This window comes from Spinacia oleracea, chromosome 2 (genome assembly GCF_020520425.1).
Source record: "Spinacia oleracea cultivar Varoflay chromosome 2, BTI_SOV_V1, whole genome shotgun sequence".
Lineage (NCBI taxonomy): Eukaryota > Viridiplantae > Streptophyta > Magnoliopsida > Caryophyllales > Amaranthaceae > Spinacia > Spinacia oleracea.
Window position 1 is genome coordinate 50,469,894 of NC_079488.1, and position 14,824 is coordinate 50,484,717.

At 40.2% G+C, this 14,824-nt stretch overlaps 1 protein-coding gene across 1 annotated transcript; it reads left to right on the forward strand.

The window, feature by feature from the left end:
- Positions 1 to 412: 412 nt before the first annotated feature.
- LOC110798275 (DNA-damage-repair/toleration protein DRT111, chloroplastic) lies at positions 413 to 14,074 on the forward strand. The gene is made up of 2 exons (XM_022003448.2): positions 413 to 1,654; positions 13,616 to 14,074. The coding sequence occupies exons 1-2, from the start codon at positions 773 to 775 to the stop codon at positions 13,907 to 13,909; spliced, it is 1,176 nt and encodes a 391-aa protein (XP_021859140.1). The 5' UTR covers positions 413 to 772; the 3' UTR covers positions 13,910 to 14,074.
- The last annotated feature ends 750 nt before the right edge of the window (positions 14,075 to 14,824 follow it).

Sequence of the window (14,824 nt, forward strand, 5' to 3'; positions counted from 1 at the left end):
TTTCAGATTGGAAACTTTAGTTTTTTAAGTTATAGTACAAATTTGTGTTAAATTTTTTTTTTTTTGGTTAAAATCAATGAGGAATAATTGTTCATCTATGTTTATATTTTCCAATTAAGAAATTTATATTGAATACGAAGAATTTCATTTGTTAACCGAAAGTATTAGGTCTACATGATGATGGTGGTTGATTTCAGGGATGATAAAGTCCAAATCCAAGAATTTCATATAAAGAGGTTGATCATGATTTCATCCGCCAGTAACAACGTTCTTCCTTAAACTTATAAGCGTCATTAACAGATCAAGTGGGAAGTTGACAAATTTTTTTTTTTAACATTTTGGGGTTATTTTTGACATTTTCGATTTTGTGTTAAGAAAATTAATTCTGCATTGGCGCTTCTCTTCTCGGTGTTGACCACAGTGTATTGCTCCTTTTCTTCGTCTCTTTTTTTTCACTTTTCTATTTTGTCTCAATTTTTCTGTGGATTTTATTTGTATTTAACGATCCAATAACCGTTTATTATCATGTGGGGATGATGAAATTTTGCTGATATGATGTTTCAAATTGTTAAATATACTCTGTTGGGTTTATTTGTGTAATTAGTCTGTAGTGACTCTTATTTTCCAAATAAAAAAAGAAGTATTAACTCTTTGTCCCTTTAAAATCTCGGAACACCCAAAATCTCAGCTTCGTTAATTCATACATGAAATTCACTCTGTACCTTTGCCTGTTTCCCACCTCACTTCGATTCAAGAAGTAGCCTCCCAATCAATGTTGGGTGGTTTATACGGCGACCTTCCGCCGCCGTCGTCCACCACGGAGGATGAAAAACTCGGCAACCCATCGACCACTGCAGTGTGGTCAAGTAGCGCAAAGATGGCTCCTCCCACGCTCCGAAAGCCGGCGTTTACTCCACCGCCTTCTATTATCCGATCTCAAGCCATCCTCAACAAACCCAAACCCACCAAAACCCTAACCTCCTTACCGGCAGAAGACGCACTGCCGGGGCCACCGCAGGCGCTGCAACCGGCATTGGTGGGGGTGACGTCATCTGTGGTGGAGGAATACGACCCAGTGAGACCGAACGACTACGAGGAGTATAAGAGAGAGAAAAAGAGGCGGGCGAGAGAGGCGGAGTTGAAGAGGGAGCTCGAGAGGCGGCAGCAGGAGGAGGAGAGAGAGAGGGAGAGGAGGGAGAGGGATGAGAGAGATAATAATAATAGTAGCAGTAATAAAGTTAGTATTTCTGGGGAGGAGGCTTGGAGGCGGCGAGCCGCCATGAGTGGTAGTAGTGGTGGGAATCACGGCGGCCCGCCACCTCGTTCCCCTTCCCCACCGGGTGGGAGTGCGGATGGGTTTGCAATTGGGAAGTCGGATACGGTTGGGTTGGGGGTAGGGGCTGGAGGGCAGATGACCGCGGCACAGAGAATGATGGCGAAAATGGGGTGGAAGCAAGGGCAAGGGTTGGGGAAGTTGGAGCAAGGAATTACTACTCCTTTGATGGCTAAGAAGACTGATAGGAGAGCTGGGGTTATTGTCAATGCCAGTGAGACTAAGCAGCAGCAGCAGCAACAACAACAACAGCAAGAGAAGAAGGTGAAGAGTGTCAACTTTAATGGGCCTCCTACCCGAGTTTTGCTTCTCAGAAACATGGTATACCTTACATTCCCTAATTTCTTTAATTAAACATGTTTATCATGCCTTTCGACTGCTGGTTTTTGTTGCAAACATGATACAGTGTAGCTGTAGTTGCTGTCCATTACCTTGAATAATTGTACAATGTATCAGCTGACACACAAAATTACTCTAAAGGTTGCATTTTAGGGTGTAAAAGATGTGGATTTGGCTTGTCTGGAGTCCTTTTGATGAATATGCATACTTTAGGTTAAATGGCTTTGTCAGATGTGTATCCAAGAATCTCCATGATAACTCTTATTATATTAGAAGACTTGGACTATTTTCATTCATCCATTTTGCGACCAACAACTGACTTTACGCTTTTTGTTATTTACTTAAGAATTTTGGAGTAGATGATGTATCAAAATCTTATGCTGGTTTGAAGTGAACTAGAATGATTTGAGTAAACTCTTCAATATGAAGTATGCGAGACTGCTTTTGATGTGCGGTGTGGCATCACTGATTGTAAACTGATTTTAGTGTTTAAAAGAACTTCTGTTACTCGTTATAAAGACAATAGGTTGCAAAAATGCAAAGTGGTCACAACTCTTGGTTTATTCATAGATTTAGTTGGCGATGACGTGGTAGAAGTATATTCATGTTTACACCTCTTCTTGTTGGCTTGAGATGTGTAGATAGGTAGCTAAGTTTTCTGATACGTGAGGACAGATGTTATGGTTCTCGCTGAATCGAAATACTTTTGTAAATTTTTGGGTCAATCATACTGATATTATGAATTAGTTTTCTCTTCATTGCTGTATACTGTAGAAATGTCTAGAAGCTTCTACTGTGTGACTCAGTATTTGACTTTCCTCGTGCTCACTACAAGTCTACAAGGAATTATTGAATTATGCTCTCAACATTCTGACATTTTTTTATTGCCATTTGGGGCATTTTTATTTATTCGAGGATAAGCAAGCAGATTGTGGTATTTGCTAATTGATACTGGTATCTACGTTTCTTTTTGAGTTCTTAACAAAGTTTGAACTATCTAACAAATTGCCCCGTGTTTCGGCTGGAACTTTGGTAGCCAGAACAAAAAGTTATTATCACAAATGACCTTGTATTTGTGTTTATTAATGAAATCTGTCATTAATTATGGTTTTGTTGTTCAAAACATAGATTCTGTGAACCGTGGTTTCCTATTGTTAATTGAATTAACATTTAGAAACAGTGATTATAGTAAAAACGTGCTCCTTCTCTATTCCAGTTTTCTCTCTCCTCCCATCTTCATCTCCTTCCTTCCTCCAAAATGACACATACATCCAATTCTTTTTGTAAAAATCCATTCTAATGGATGGCTAGGCAAATTTGATTCGACTCCTCCAAAAAATGAGGGACTAGAAATCTGGAACCAGTCCGGAACCCAACTCAGGAGTAGAGAGTAGTGTTCTGTGTAGGTGGGATACTACTTTAAGCTCCAAAATTTATAGTCAATACTCTAATCCCAAAACGCCCTTATACGGAGTAATTTTTTTTGCGAGTTCATTTTTATAGATGCTTAGATACTAACATGGTAATTGATGTATCTCCCCTCGAGATACTCAAATCAAAAGCATGTTTTCCTCTCGGTCATGAATTTTCCTTTGCCTTTTGCCATCTTCCAATGGGTCTGAGGAGTTCGGCATGGGATACTGGGATGGAAGAAATAATTTGAAAAGTGAGGAGAGATAAGGGCGGTGAGGAAAAAGATTAGACAAAATGAGATAGAAAAAAGTAAGAGGGGGAGAGAGAGAGAGAGGGAGAGAGAGCTCTATGAAGGTCCAAATTTAGGAGAAGTTGGTGAATCATGGAGATGATGAGTGAGTTTAAGGAACATACAGGAAGGTAGAGATATTGTTGGGTGACAATTAAATGAGGATATTTGTGCGCAATTATGCTGAGAGGAAAAAGTGATAGGAGGGAGTTTTACGAAGGCGCATGAATTTAGGAGAAGTTGGTGAACCATGGAGATGATGGGTGATTTTAAGGAGAGAGTATTGTTGGGTGACAATTAAATGAGGGCATTGAGAGAGAGAGAGGGCTTTATGAAGTTGCGTGAAATTTAGGAGAAGTTGGTGAACGATGGAGATGATGAGTGAGTAAGCAATTAAATTAAGGGAGAGAGAGGAAGATAAGGGTATTATTTGGTGACAATTAAATGAGGGCATCTGTGAGCGATTATGTCGAGACAGAAAAAGTGAGAGGGGGGAGAGAGAGAGAGGGGGGGCTTTAAGAAGGTCCGTGAAATTTAGGAGAAGTTGGTGAACCATGGAGATGACGAGTGAGTTTAATGGTGAGAGAGGAAGATAGGGGTATTGTTGGGGTGACAATTAAATGAGGGCGTTTGTGCGCAACTATGCTGAAATAACCATAGTTAATCATCCTCAGTTAACAGTTGAATTGAATAATCAGTGCTATGGTATAAAGAAAACAAGAATGCAAGAGTATATGTGATAATAAATGGTTCGACAAAAGACGAGGCAGAGAGAGAGAGAGAGAAAATGAGAAAGACAGAGAGTGAGAAGAGAGAGAGAGAGAACCATGGAGATAGTAAGTTTGAGGGAGAGAGGAAGCTGGATTTGTTGGTGGGTGACAATTAACTGAGGGCATTTGCATTATCCTACTTGCATAACCAGGTTTAACAACCATCCCCATCGTTGTATCAGTGTCTTCAATGGTAACAAAAACTCATCATTGGTGCCACTCAGCCACAATATACACAAAACAGAAAACTAGAATGCAATACCATTTGTGGTAAACAATTGATAATAACTTTCTTTTTTCCGTCTACCAAATCTAAACAACCAAAACATGGAGCTACCGATTAGACTTTTCCTTTCCGTTTTATGAAAAATACGTTATACCCTGATTTCTCTTTGTTTTTTCATAATCTCTTTGGGCCAACTTCATGGGTCTGTACATAAGTTGTTTGTGAAATCTTCGTATAATTGGCATCCTCCGAATAGACGTCTTTCCCCAACTTCTTCAGAATTTAGTTCTCTTTAGAAAACTTTATGGACAATCTATAAAAGTCTCCTAATTGATTCCATTTTAGGGCATGGAGACTGATGTGATGTTTTTGTCTAATATGATTGGGGTGTATTCGCATAGGATCGCCTTTTGGTATATGTGATTTGCTATTAGCCGCTATACAAATTTTGCTTATGTAAAGCATTACAATGACTTTCCAATTTCGTGTGACTGCAATGTCCTTGCTTCCTTTACCTGAAAATGCAAATCAAATAACGCACCAAGAAACTTAAAGAGGGAGGCTTTGATTTATTAAATTTCCAAAAGGGTACGGTTGCTTACACAACAGGAGCTTGATGCTAGTTGCTACTACTCTCCAAGGAAGTAACTTTAGGTTACCAATCTACTACTCATTGTAACGCACCTTAGCACCACCAACTGCTACTCGTTGTTGTCTGTGTCCTCCCCTGCAGCCCTGCATGCTGCTGCTGCCTCTTCTTGTCTCTTTACGTGTCTCCTATTATAGACCAGGCGTATAAGTGGCTTGTTGGTACGGTCCGTTACATCACTCCCCCCAAAAGACACACCTTGTCCTCAAGGTGGAAGTCAGGAAATCGAGCAGAGATTAAACCAACTTCTTCCCAAGTCGCCTCAAAGGGTGGAAGATTCTTTCATATGATCAACACTTCCTTTGTGGCATCAACCTTGCCTCGCAGAACCAATAATTCAATAATTCTCCAGGTTCATCTATTACTGGTATCGTAGGCTAAAGGGCTAGCCTGCTCCTCAACAACTCTCCTTAATTGAGGAACGTGGAAAGCGGGATGTATTTTACAAGCAGAGGGCAATTGTAACTTGTAAGCCACCTGAACAATTTTCTGAATTATCGCATAAGGCCCATAAAAGCGAGTTGCTAGCTTCTCATAAGGTCTTTTGGCCAACAAACACTGCCTATGGCTGTAATTTGAGGAATACTAGATCACACACCTTAAAATTTTCTTCTCGCCTTTTGTTGTCTTCGTTGTGCTTCATTATCTGTTGGGCTCTGAGAGAGTTTAATTTCAGCTTATCTAAAATACAATTACGCTCTTGTAGCAGCTCCTCCACACTACCCACAGGTGTTACACCACTCCTATGCGCATCAACTTAAGTGGTTCCCTGCCATTCACTATTTTAAATGGTGTCATGGCGGTAAAGGAATGAGGTTACGAGTACTCCGCCCAAGCTAATCATGTAGCCCAACCACGGGGCAGCTCTCCCGCAAAGCAACACAGATACTTCTCCAAAATTTTGTTGACATTCTCGGATTGACCATCCGTTTGAGGATGGTACGAAGTGCTTCTCTTCAACTCAGTTCCATGGAGCTTGAACAATTCCTTCCAAAAGATGCTATGAAAGATTCTATCTCTATTCGATACAATTGATGAAGGAAAACCATGTAGTCTCACCACTTCTTTGATGAAGGCACTTGCTACTGTCACGACTTAAAAGGGATGTTCAAGGCCAATGAAGTAAGCATACTTCGACAACCGATCAACCACCACTAGGATAGTGTCAATCCCCTTGAATGTGGGCAACCCTTCAATGAAATCCAGGGATGTTGTTGGTAGTGCTAATGGTTGCAGGCCCGCAGGTGGTTGTTGTGAGTGTTTATTGCGTTGACAAATGTTGCATCCCCTCACGTGAGTCTCCACATCCTTCCTCATCCCTTGCCAAAACCACTCGGCTTCCAACCTAGGTAAGCCATCACCTCACCGACAAGTCCTCCAGTTGGAGTGCTATGGTACTCTCGAAGTAATTGTGGAATTATGAATTCGTAGCCGATACCATAAGCCCCTTATACATTAATCTCTCCCCCGCTATTGTGAATCCCAACACCTTGTTTCCCCCCTTTTATCTCCTGCCGTAGCTTCTGTAAGCTCACATCCTTCCCTACCTTAAGCTCTAGCTCCCCACAATCTGCTCCTTGGTGTTATGACTGCCCCCAACTCGGGTCACCCGAATTCCAACTCACCCTCCCCCTTTCTAGACAAAGCATTCGCCAATCTATTAGCTACAGCCGAACCGGTCTCGTATTGAATCTCGTCATCAAACCCAATTATTTTTCTCACCCATTTTTGATAATCCGCCCCTATTTCTCTTTGTTGAGTGATGTATCTCAAACTTTGTTGGTCTCTTCGTATCACGAAGTGCCTCCACTTTTGCACGGCTAAGCACACGGCCATGAGTCTTTTTCGTAGATGGATTTACCCCTTGCCTGAGCCCCGAGAATTCTTCTATGGAATGCATTTGGTCGGCTATCCTGCATCATGACCGCTTCAAGACCATACCCGGATGCGTCTGTTTTGACTACGAAAATCTTGTTAAAGTCCGACATGGCTAGGACCGGAGCATTGATCATAGCCTCCTTCAATGTCACGAATGATGCTGTGGCCGCTTCTATCTACCCAAAATTATCTTTCCGCAACAAATCAGTCATGGGATGCGCTATTTGTGTGTAGTTGTGCATAAATTTTCGATAATATCCCGCGACCCCGAAAAACCCACGTAATTCTCTCAAGTTTCATAAGTTTCGTGTTACTGACCACTCCTTAATTGCCCTTATCTTCTGTTGATCAAATGCGACTCCATGATGAGAAATTTCATTGGCAAATAGCCCGTGTTCTTCCGGGAGAGATAAAAGTATTCTCATGTGTTCCCAGCGCTCATACTCACAAGAGCTAAGTTTTCTTAAGTAAGAACGGAATACCTCGTTCATGAGAGATTGGAATGTGGCCGACGCATTTTTGAGCCCAAACGGCATAACTAGGAACTCGCAGTGGCCCTCATGGGTTCGAAAGGCCGTCTTATGCACGTCGTCGGGCTTGACTAAAATCTGATGGTAGCCCGCACGAAGATCCAATTTTGAAAATGCTTGTACTCGATGGAGTTCATGAGTAACTCATCAATTACCGGAATCAGGTATTTATCTGGGACCATTTCCTTGTTAAGTGTAGGATAGTCCACACAAAACGGCCATGACCCGTCTTTCTTCTTTACCAATAGGGCATGGCTAGAAAATGGGCTATTTGAGGGCCTGATGATTATACCAGCCTTTGTCATCTCCCCAATCAATTTTTCGATTTCATCTTTTTGTATATGTGGTACCTGTAAGGCCTGGGCCTGGGTCACTGCCCTCCTCCAACGTGATGGCGTGGTCTTGGCTCCGTTGTGGAGGTAGGCCGTTAGGCCGAACTCAGCTAGGACATCTCGCAAAAATAGAGGACACTCCGCTGTTTCTCGCTCCTCCCCTTCCAGGTGATTACTTTAGCAAAATCCCACCACCTTTTCTCTTAATCTCCTTAATCATGGCCTTGAGTGATATCTTGGACGTGGCGAATGTGAATCCTCCCTCCTCGTATTTCATTACTTGGGTTTTCAATGGGTCCCAACTTGGCCCAATTTTTCCAGCCACTAAATGCTTAGTATAACATCAGAATTTCCCAATCGAGGGGAAGAAAATCCTTTTGCACCACCACCTCGCCGCTCAGCCGCAACCTCACTCCTTTACATACTCTTGTCCCTCGAACCGCCTCTCCATTCCCGAGAGAAACCGCAAATCCGACAGACTCCATTACTAGCACTCCTAACTTCTCCACTATCCGGAGAGAAATAATGTTATGTGTGGTTTGGGATCGACCATGACGACCACCTCCCCGTCGCCTATCTTTTCGATTAACTTGAGTGTTTTGGGGTTGGTTAAACCCAAAATCGAATTGATGGACAGCGTGGTCGAAATTTCTCCCTACTCCGGTACTTCCAATGGCTGTAATTCACCACCGTCCTCGTCGTCCTCCACTTCTTCTTCATCATCTATTAACAAGACACTCATCTCCTTCCTCTTACATACGTGTCTGACTCCCCATCTCTCATCACACCTAAAGCACAATCCATTTGTCTTTTAGGTCGTGTTGCTGGGGTGAGGGTTGGTGATGTTTGATCCGTGAGATCCTATGGATATTGGTTAGTCGTGGGCTGGGCTATGCGATTGTTGGGTTGGTATTTGGTTTTGGGTTTACTAGACTTTTGTTAAAGTAGAAAAATGGGCCACTTCTATTGGATCCAAATCCCATCTTCCTTACATGGTTCCTCTCTTCCACCCTAGAAGCCAAATCCATCGCCTGTTCTAAGGTGTAGGGTTCAACACTCGTATCTCCGTCTTCACCTCCTTCTTTAGCCGTTCACGAACTACTTCATCGTGATGCTCTCCGGCACATCGTTGAGCGGCGCCGCCAAATTAATGAACCTGCGGGTGTAGTCAGCCACGGTGGTGGCTTGGGTGGTGTCCAACCACTGCTCGTGCAAGGTGCCGACTTTGGTGGGCATATATTTCAGCAATACTCAAGCCTTCAGCTCCAGCCAAGATCTGATCGGGTTCCTCTGTTACTCAAAGGAGAACCACCGCAGAGCATCCCCTTCCATTGATACAACTGCCGCGCCGGGTTTTTCCTCCTAACTCCTAAGAGAGCCGATAAAAGGCAAAGTATTTATATCCCCTCAATATCCAACCGTCGGGGTGGAGGCTTTCGAAGAGTGGCATGTTGATTTTCCTATACTTCCAGTGGCCACCACCGCCGCCGTCGTTGAACCCGCGTCTCCTCTCAAACCGCCTGTTTTCCCAATTTTCAGAATATTTCCGGCCTTGTCCTCCTCCTGAAATGGTGTTGGACCAGCTGTGATTTTCGTGGCCAGCAGCACCTTCACTTCATCCTGGAACTTTCCTGCTCCCTTCTCATAACCGCCAACTGGTTAGTCTGGTCCTGCCCCTCCAGGTGTGTTGTTGTTGTGTCTGTGGCTTCCTGTCTTTTCGAGGTGTCTACCACCGGCTTAGCCGTGAAGTTTTCTGCTAGTGTCTTTTGGAAGGTTGCCATGCCCTCTGTCTGGAATTTTCCATTCCCTCCATTCTATGAATTACCTCTGCCAACCCTGTTTCCAAGGCTTCAAAGCTCATGGAGTTTGATAATAACATGGTGGCTGTTCGTCCCCCTAGGTTCGTACAATCGTACGACTCTGATACCAAGTGCAATGTCCTTGCTTCCTTCACCTGAAATTGCAAGCAAATAACGCACCAAGAAACAGAAAGATGGAGGTTTTGATTACTGAAATTCCCAAAAGGGTACGGTTGCTTACAAAACAGTAGCTTTAGGCTACTACTCTCCAAGGAAGTACTTTAGGTTACAAATCTCAATTCACAACACAATACACAATGCCCTCTCTCTCTCTCTTCTTCTGCTTACTTATATGCTCAAGGCACTACACTCACTAGTACGCTACATTAATTGCTATTTGTCTTCTGCTGCTCATGGTAACGCACCTTGCACCACCAACTGCTACTCGTTGTTGTCTGTCCCCTGCAGGGCTGCCGCTGCCTCTTCCTGTCTCTTTCTGTGTCTCCTATTATAGACCAGTTGTATAGGTGGCTTGGTGGTACAGTCCATTACAGTGACCATTGTTAAAGTTGCTGATTATGGGATGTCACGTACTTAAAAGTTGCTGATTATGGGATGTCACATACTTACTACGACTGTTCTTTGGCCTCTGCATCTACTGCATATTTTTCTGTCCTCCTTGTCTACCTGTTTCTCTGTATTCCCCCTGATTGTTTTCTGCTTTCCGATGCACTTTTTGTGGTGACTGTTACAGAGACGAGATAAAATCATTAGCATTTATCTGTCATACAGCATGAACACTTGCGGATTTAGTTCATATAATGGTGCTCGGTGATGTCTTCTTTGTGTAACACCCGATATTATGGTTGTGTCTAGACTCTAGACAATGTAATGAACTTAATAGTGTTCTTGTAAGTTGGTTTATCCTTGGCATATCTATTTTCTATGTAGGCAGTGGCTTTAAATAAAAATCTGCCATGTTTACGCTCCCCCGCTTTCCGCCCTTAAAAAATTTAACAAGGAATTTGCATGATCTGGAAACCCATATATATCCCAATCCTATCCCTATCGTGTATTTTGGAATGCATTCTGATTGTATACTAATGCAGCCATTCAGTTAGTTGAAAATTATTGATTACCGTATTGTCATGTACTTAGAGTTTTTGAAATTAGCAAGTTGTAAAGAACTGATAAGTTTGAGCACAAGAATAATGGCAGAAATATGTTTAATTTGCTTGAAAGATGAAGAACATCAAACTGAGATACAAAAGTCGTGACTTGAGGCCACCAATCTCCAAGGGTTAGTGACTTGAGGTCACCACTCTCCAAAGCCTAAGCTTTACTGATTTTCCACACCTCTTCTAAACCTAGTGTTCCCTTATTTATAGCCTCTCTACTCTAACCACCTAATTTGTCTTCTAGCATTAATATTACTTGCACCACCCATTATAACCTTTACTATTTAGTTCATTACATAAGTCTTGGTAATAAAAGATTTTCACTTTGTATTTAATCCATGTGACTATTCTGACTTTGTTTTTTAAGCTTTTAGTCACTATCACTTCTTCGCCAGCCATAAACCTGAAGCTTAGTGTCGTTGTCTTAAAAAGTACGTAGTAATAGCTAAAAAGCTGTTTGAGACTTCTGGTTCAATGTGATTATGGACTAGCTGATGTGAATTTAAAGAGTGTTTTCTAATTTTTATGGATTAGGGTTTGAAGGTGATAGGAATATCGTGAAAAGTAACCAGATTGGATCTTGTATCTAGGTTCAAAGAGGATCTCTTAAGGTCTAAGGCGTATGTCAACACAAACTCCAGGGTTTATGGTTTTTGAATTAAACAATTCATACGCTCGAACGCAAACTCGCATAAAGCAAATCTCACACAAAACTATTCTCTAAATTATTGATGAATAAATGATCCTTATATGGGCTTTTACATACTGACCTATAGAGTTAGGAAACCCTAAAACCACATGCCTAAAATAGTTTGACCCCTTACTAGGGTATCAAATATAGAGAAATTAAATTCATAATGCGGAAAATTCATAAGTAGGAAACTAAAGAAAACTAAATTCTACTGAAACTAGGAAAGCTTAAAACTGAAAATCATAATGCGGAAAATTAACCCATGCCTAAGCTCCCAAAATGAGAAAAACGTCCCCAAGTGAGACCAAAACTCATGAGCCAAATCTAATACAGCATAAGATAAAATCTAGGAGAAAGTCCATGGTTGAGTACGCATCACTAGCTGCCTGGCTGTCGCCCCCTCCCTCCACTCTTTTTCCCTCTGAACCTGTGTGCCCTTTCTTAGGGCCTACGAACGTTTTCCTAATACAAAAAGAGTGTGGTACACACTCCCCTATTATCAAAATTTCCAAGTGAAAGTCGCCATTCAGGACACTTTCAGCTTCTTTGATGTCCTTTTTATTAAGAGAACAAAAATACCATGAACCATTATGCTACAAGGTCATCTATTTTGGAATCGTCAATGGAATGGAAGTATGGAACACAATTCTATGTTGGGGACTTGCGATTATGTTCCTAAAGAGTGGGATAACTGAATAAGATATAGTAGTAGATTAGGTCTTGTGCGCACATATATTCTAAAATTATTTGACTGAAATATTTCTCTCCCTAAAGTTACTGCATAATTAATAAATCTTGAACATACTCATTTAATCATCTAATAAGTATGCAATTTCCGTCATACTACATATTACATAGTCCCTCTGTCCTTTTTTTTTTGCCCGATTTGCCGTTTTAGGTTGTCCCTCCTAAAAGATTTGCTCCATTACCATAAAAACTCATGGGACCACAAATTTTTCTCACATAAAATACATTTGGCCCACCACTTATGTCTCTTTTCATTCCTATACAACCAAATCTTAATAAAACACTATTTGTACATGGAGCAAACAATTAGGGATGGATATGCTTGATACGCTAATTTGACCAAAATATTCGATATACTAATATGTTGATTTGACAAAAATAATTGAGCAAATATATTTTCCATTATTAACTATTTGATACAATATTATCAATCTAAATTTAGCAAGTTATTATTATGAGGCATATGTTGTTTCCATAATCTATAAAAATATTTTTGTTCCATATATAAACAACATATAAAAAAGGATAGGAAATAAAAAAGTCAAAAATAAAGATTTTTTAGGAAAGAAGTTATTGGAGAGAAAATTTTGCACCAGCAAGTGACACATATTGCTCTTGGTGTCTATTTTTAGTATAATGTAATAGATTATAAGAAGATAGAAACCAAAAGAATCTTGATATGATATTGTTGGACTCATCTCAATAATGTTTTGTTTGGTTGTTTATGCGCAGAGCTTGAAAATTTTGTCTACGGAATGCGTCGACAGTTATGGTGTGTTTGGATAGAGTAATATGGAGTGTGTTTGGATAGAGTAATGTGGAAGTCGGGGGGGGGGGGGGACAATACTTGGAGGAGAGGGAAAGGAACAGAAGATAAGAGAAAATGAAGGATCCATTTTTCTTCCCACCTCAGATTTTGAAGGAAAATGCAAGATCACTTCTTCCCTCACCTCCCTTTCTTTACTCCATCCTTTTCTTTCCTCCCTTTCTGACCATAACAGCTATCCCAACATAGTGTTAGAAAATATCCGAGTGAAATCTTGGTTGTGAAACTACTTTTTCTACTTAGAGTCTTGGATTGCCCCTTTTTCTCTTTTTTGATAAGAATAAGAGGTCACAACTATGAATTATGATGAAAAGCATTTTATACGTTGTCAACATTATTAAGGAACTATTGGAATAAGATCATTAAAATGCTGGAAGTCACAGAGCTTAGAAACTGTGTTTCATATTATTGTACTATTTGGTCATATTATTGTACTTTAACTGTGTTTCTTATTCCTTTTTTTTTCTTTTTATTTATTTTTTATTTATTTATTTTTTATGTGGGAAGTCTTTCACTTGCTTCATTTATAGCCTACATATATATTCAACATGTTTACGTTTCCATTTGTTATGCAGTAACAACCTCTTTTTGTTGTTTCCCTTTTGTTTCTTGAAGGTTGGTCCTGGTGAGGTAGATGATGATTTGGAAGAAGAGGTTGGATCTGAGTGTGCGAAGTATGGAACTGTTACTCGGGTTCTTATCTTTGAAATCACGGAGTCCAACTTCCCATCTGATGAAGCAGTGAGAATATTTGTGCAGTTTGAGAGGTCCGAGGAAACAACCAAGGCTCTAGTTGACCTTGATGGTAGGTTCTTTGGAGGGAGGGTGGTTCGTGCCACATTTTATGACGAAGAGAAGTTCGGCAAAAATGAATTAGCTCCGTTGCCTGGAGAGGTCCCTGGCTTTTGAGGATTCTACTGAGTGTAGTAGGTTGGTCAGGAAGATGTATACTTTGTTTTTCAATATCGTGACGATTGGGTTGGATCGTCTTGTAAAGAATTGTTTACTTTTAACCCGGTGAAATGAATGGCTTGAGGTGATAAATTAATTTATCAACCAATTCTAACTGAGAAATCCTTCTCGATAATCTCATGACTAGTTAATGTGTTCTATTTACTGATTTTTAACTTCAAATAATTGGACAAACAAAAGGTTTTGCATGTATTCGGTGTACAATAATTTATCGTTTTTTCATGGCAAGAAAATGCATCAAATTTTCATTCAGCCAACTATAAATTATTTTCTTGCAACCCATTAACAAAAGAAATACTCACTTAATTATTCGAAAAAGATAATCGATATGGATACATAGGTATATTACAAAGAGGATGGAGAAGTATTAGACCATTGGTACTTCGTATCTAAGATTATTTAATTTTGTCATTTAATGTTTAAATTCAATATTTTTAAACTATCTTACTCATATAGTCCCAAAATTAAGTAATTCCCACAAATACTTAATATAGTACTAAAGGTTAAATTGGATTTCAAGTTTGTAAACCCAAGTTAGGATTTATTTGCCTTTCAAATTAGATGCAATTGTGCAAGCTAGAACTACATAGTTTCAATTATATGAGAAAATTTATTAAGAACAAATTATAAATGAGAATATTTCCTCAAAAATACAACATACATATAGTATAAATGAAAAAAAAAAAATCATAAGATGACAAACAAGAAAAAATAAAAGAAAAGGTTGAAAGTTTTTTTTTTGGACAAAAGCTACAAACCTAACGAAACTAACTAACTTAGAAAACATTAACAGTCATTCCGAGCCTCTTGCAGCTTGTCGCTAAGTCATGTGCTTGACCGACTTCTTCTCTT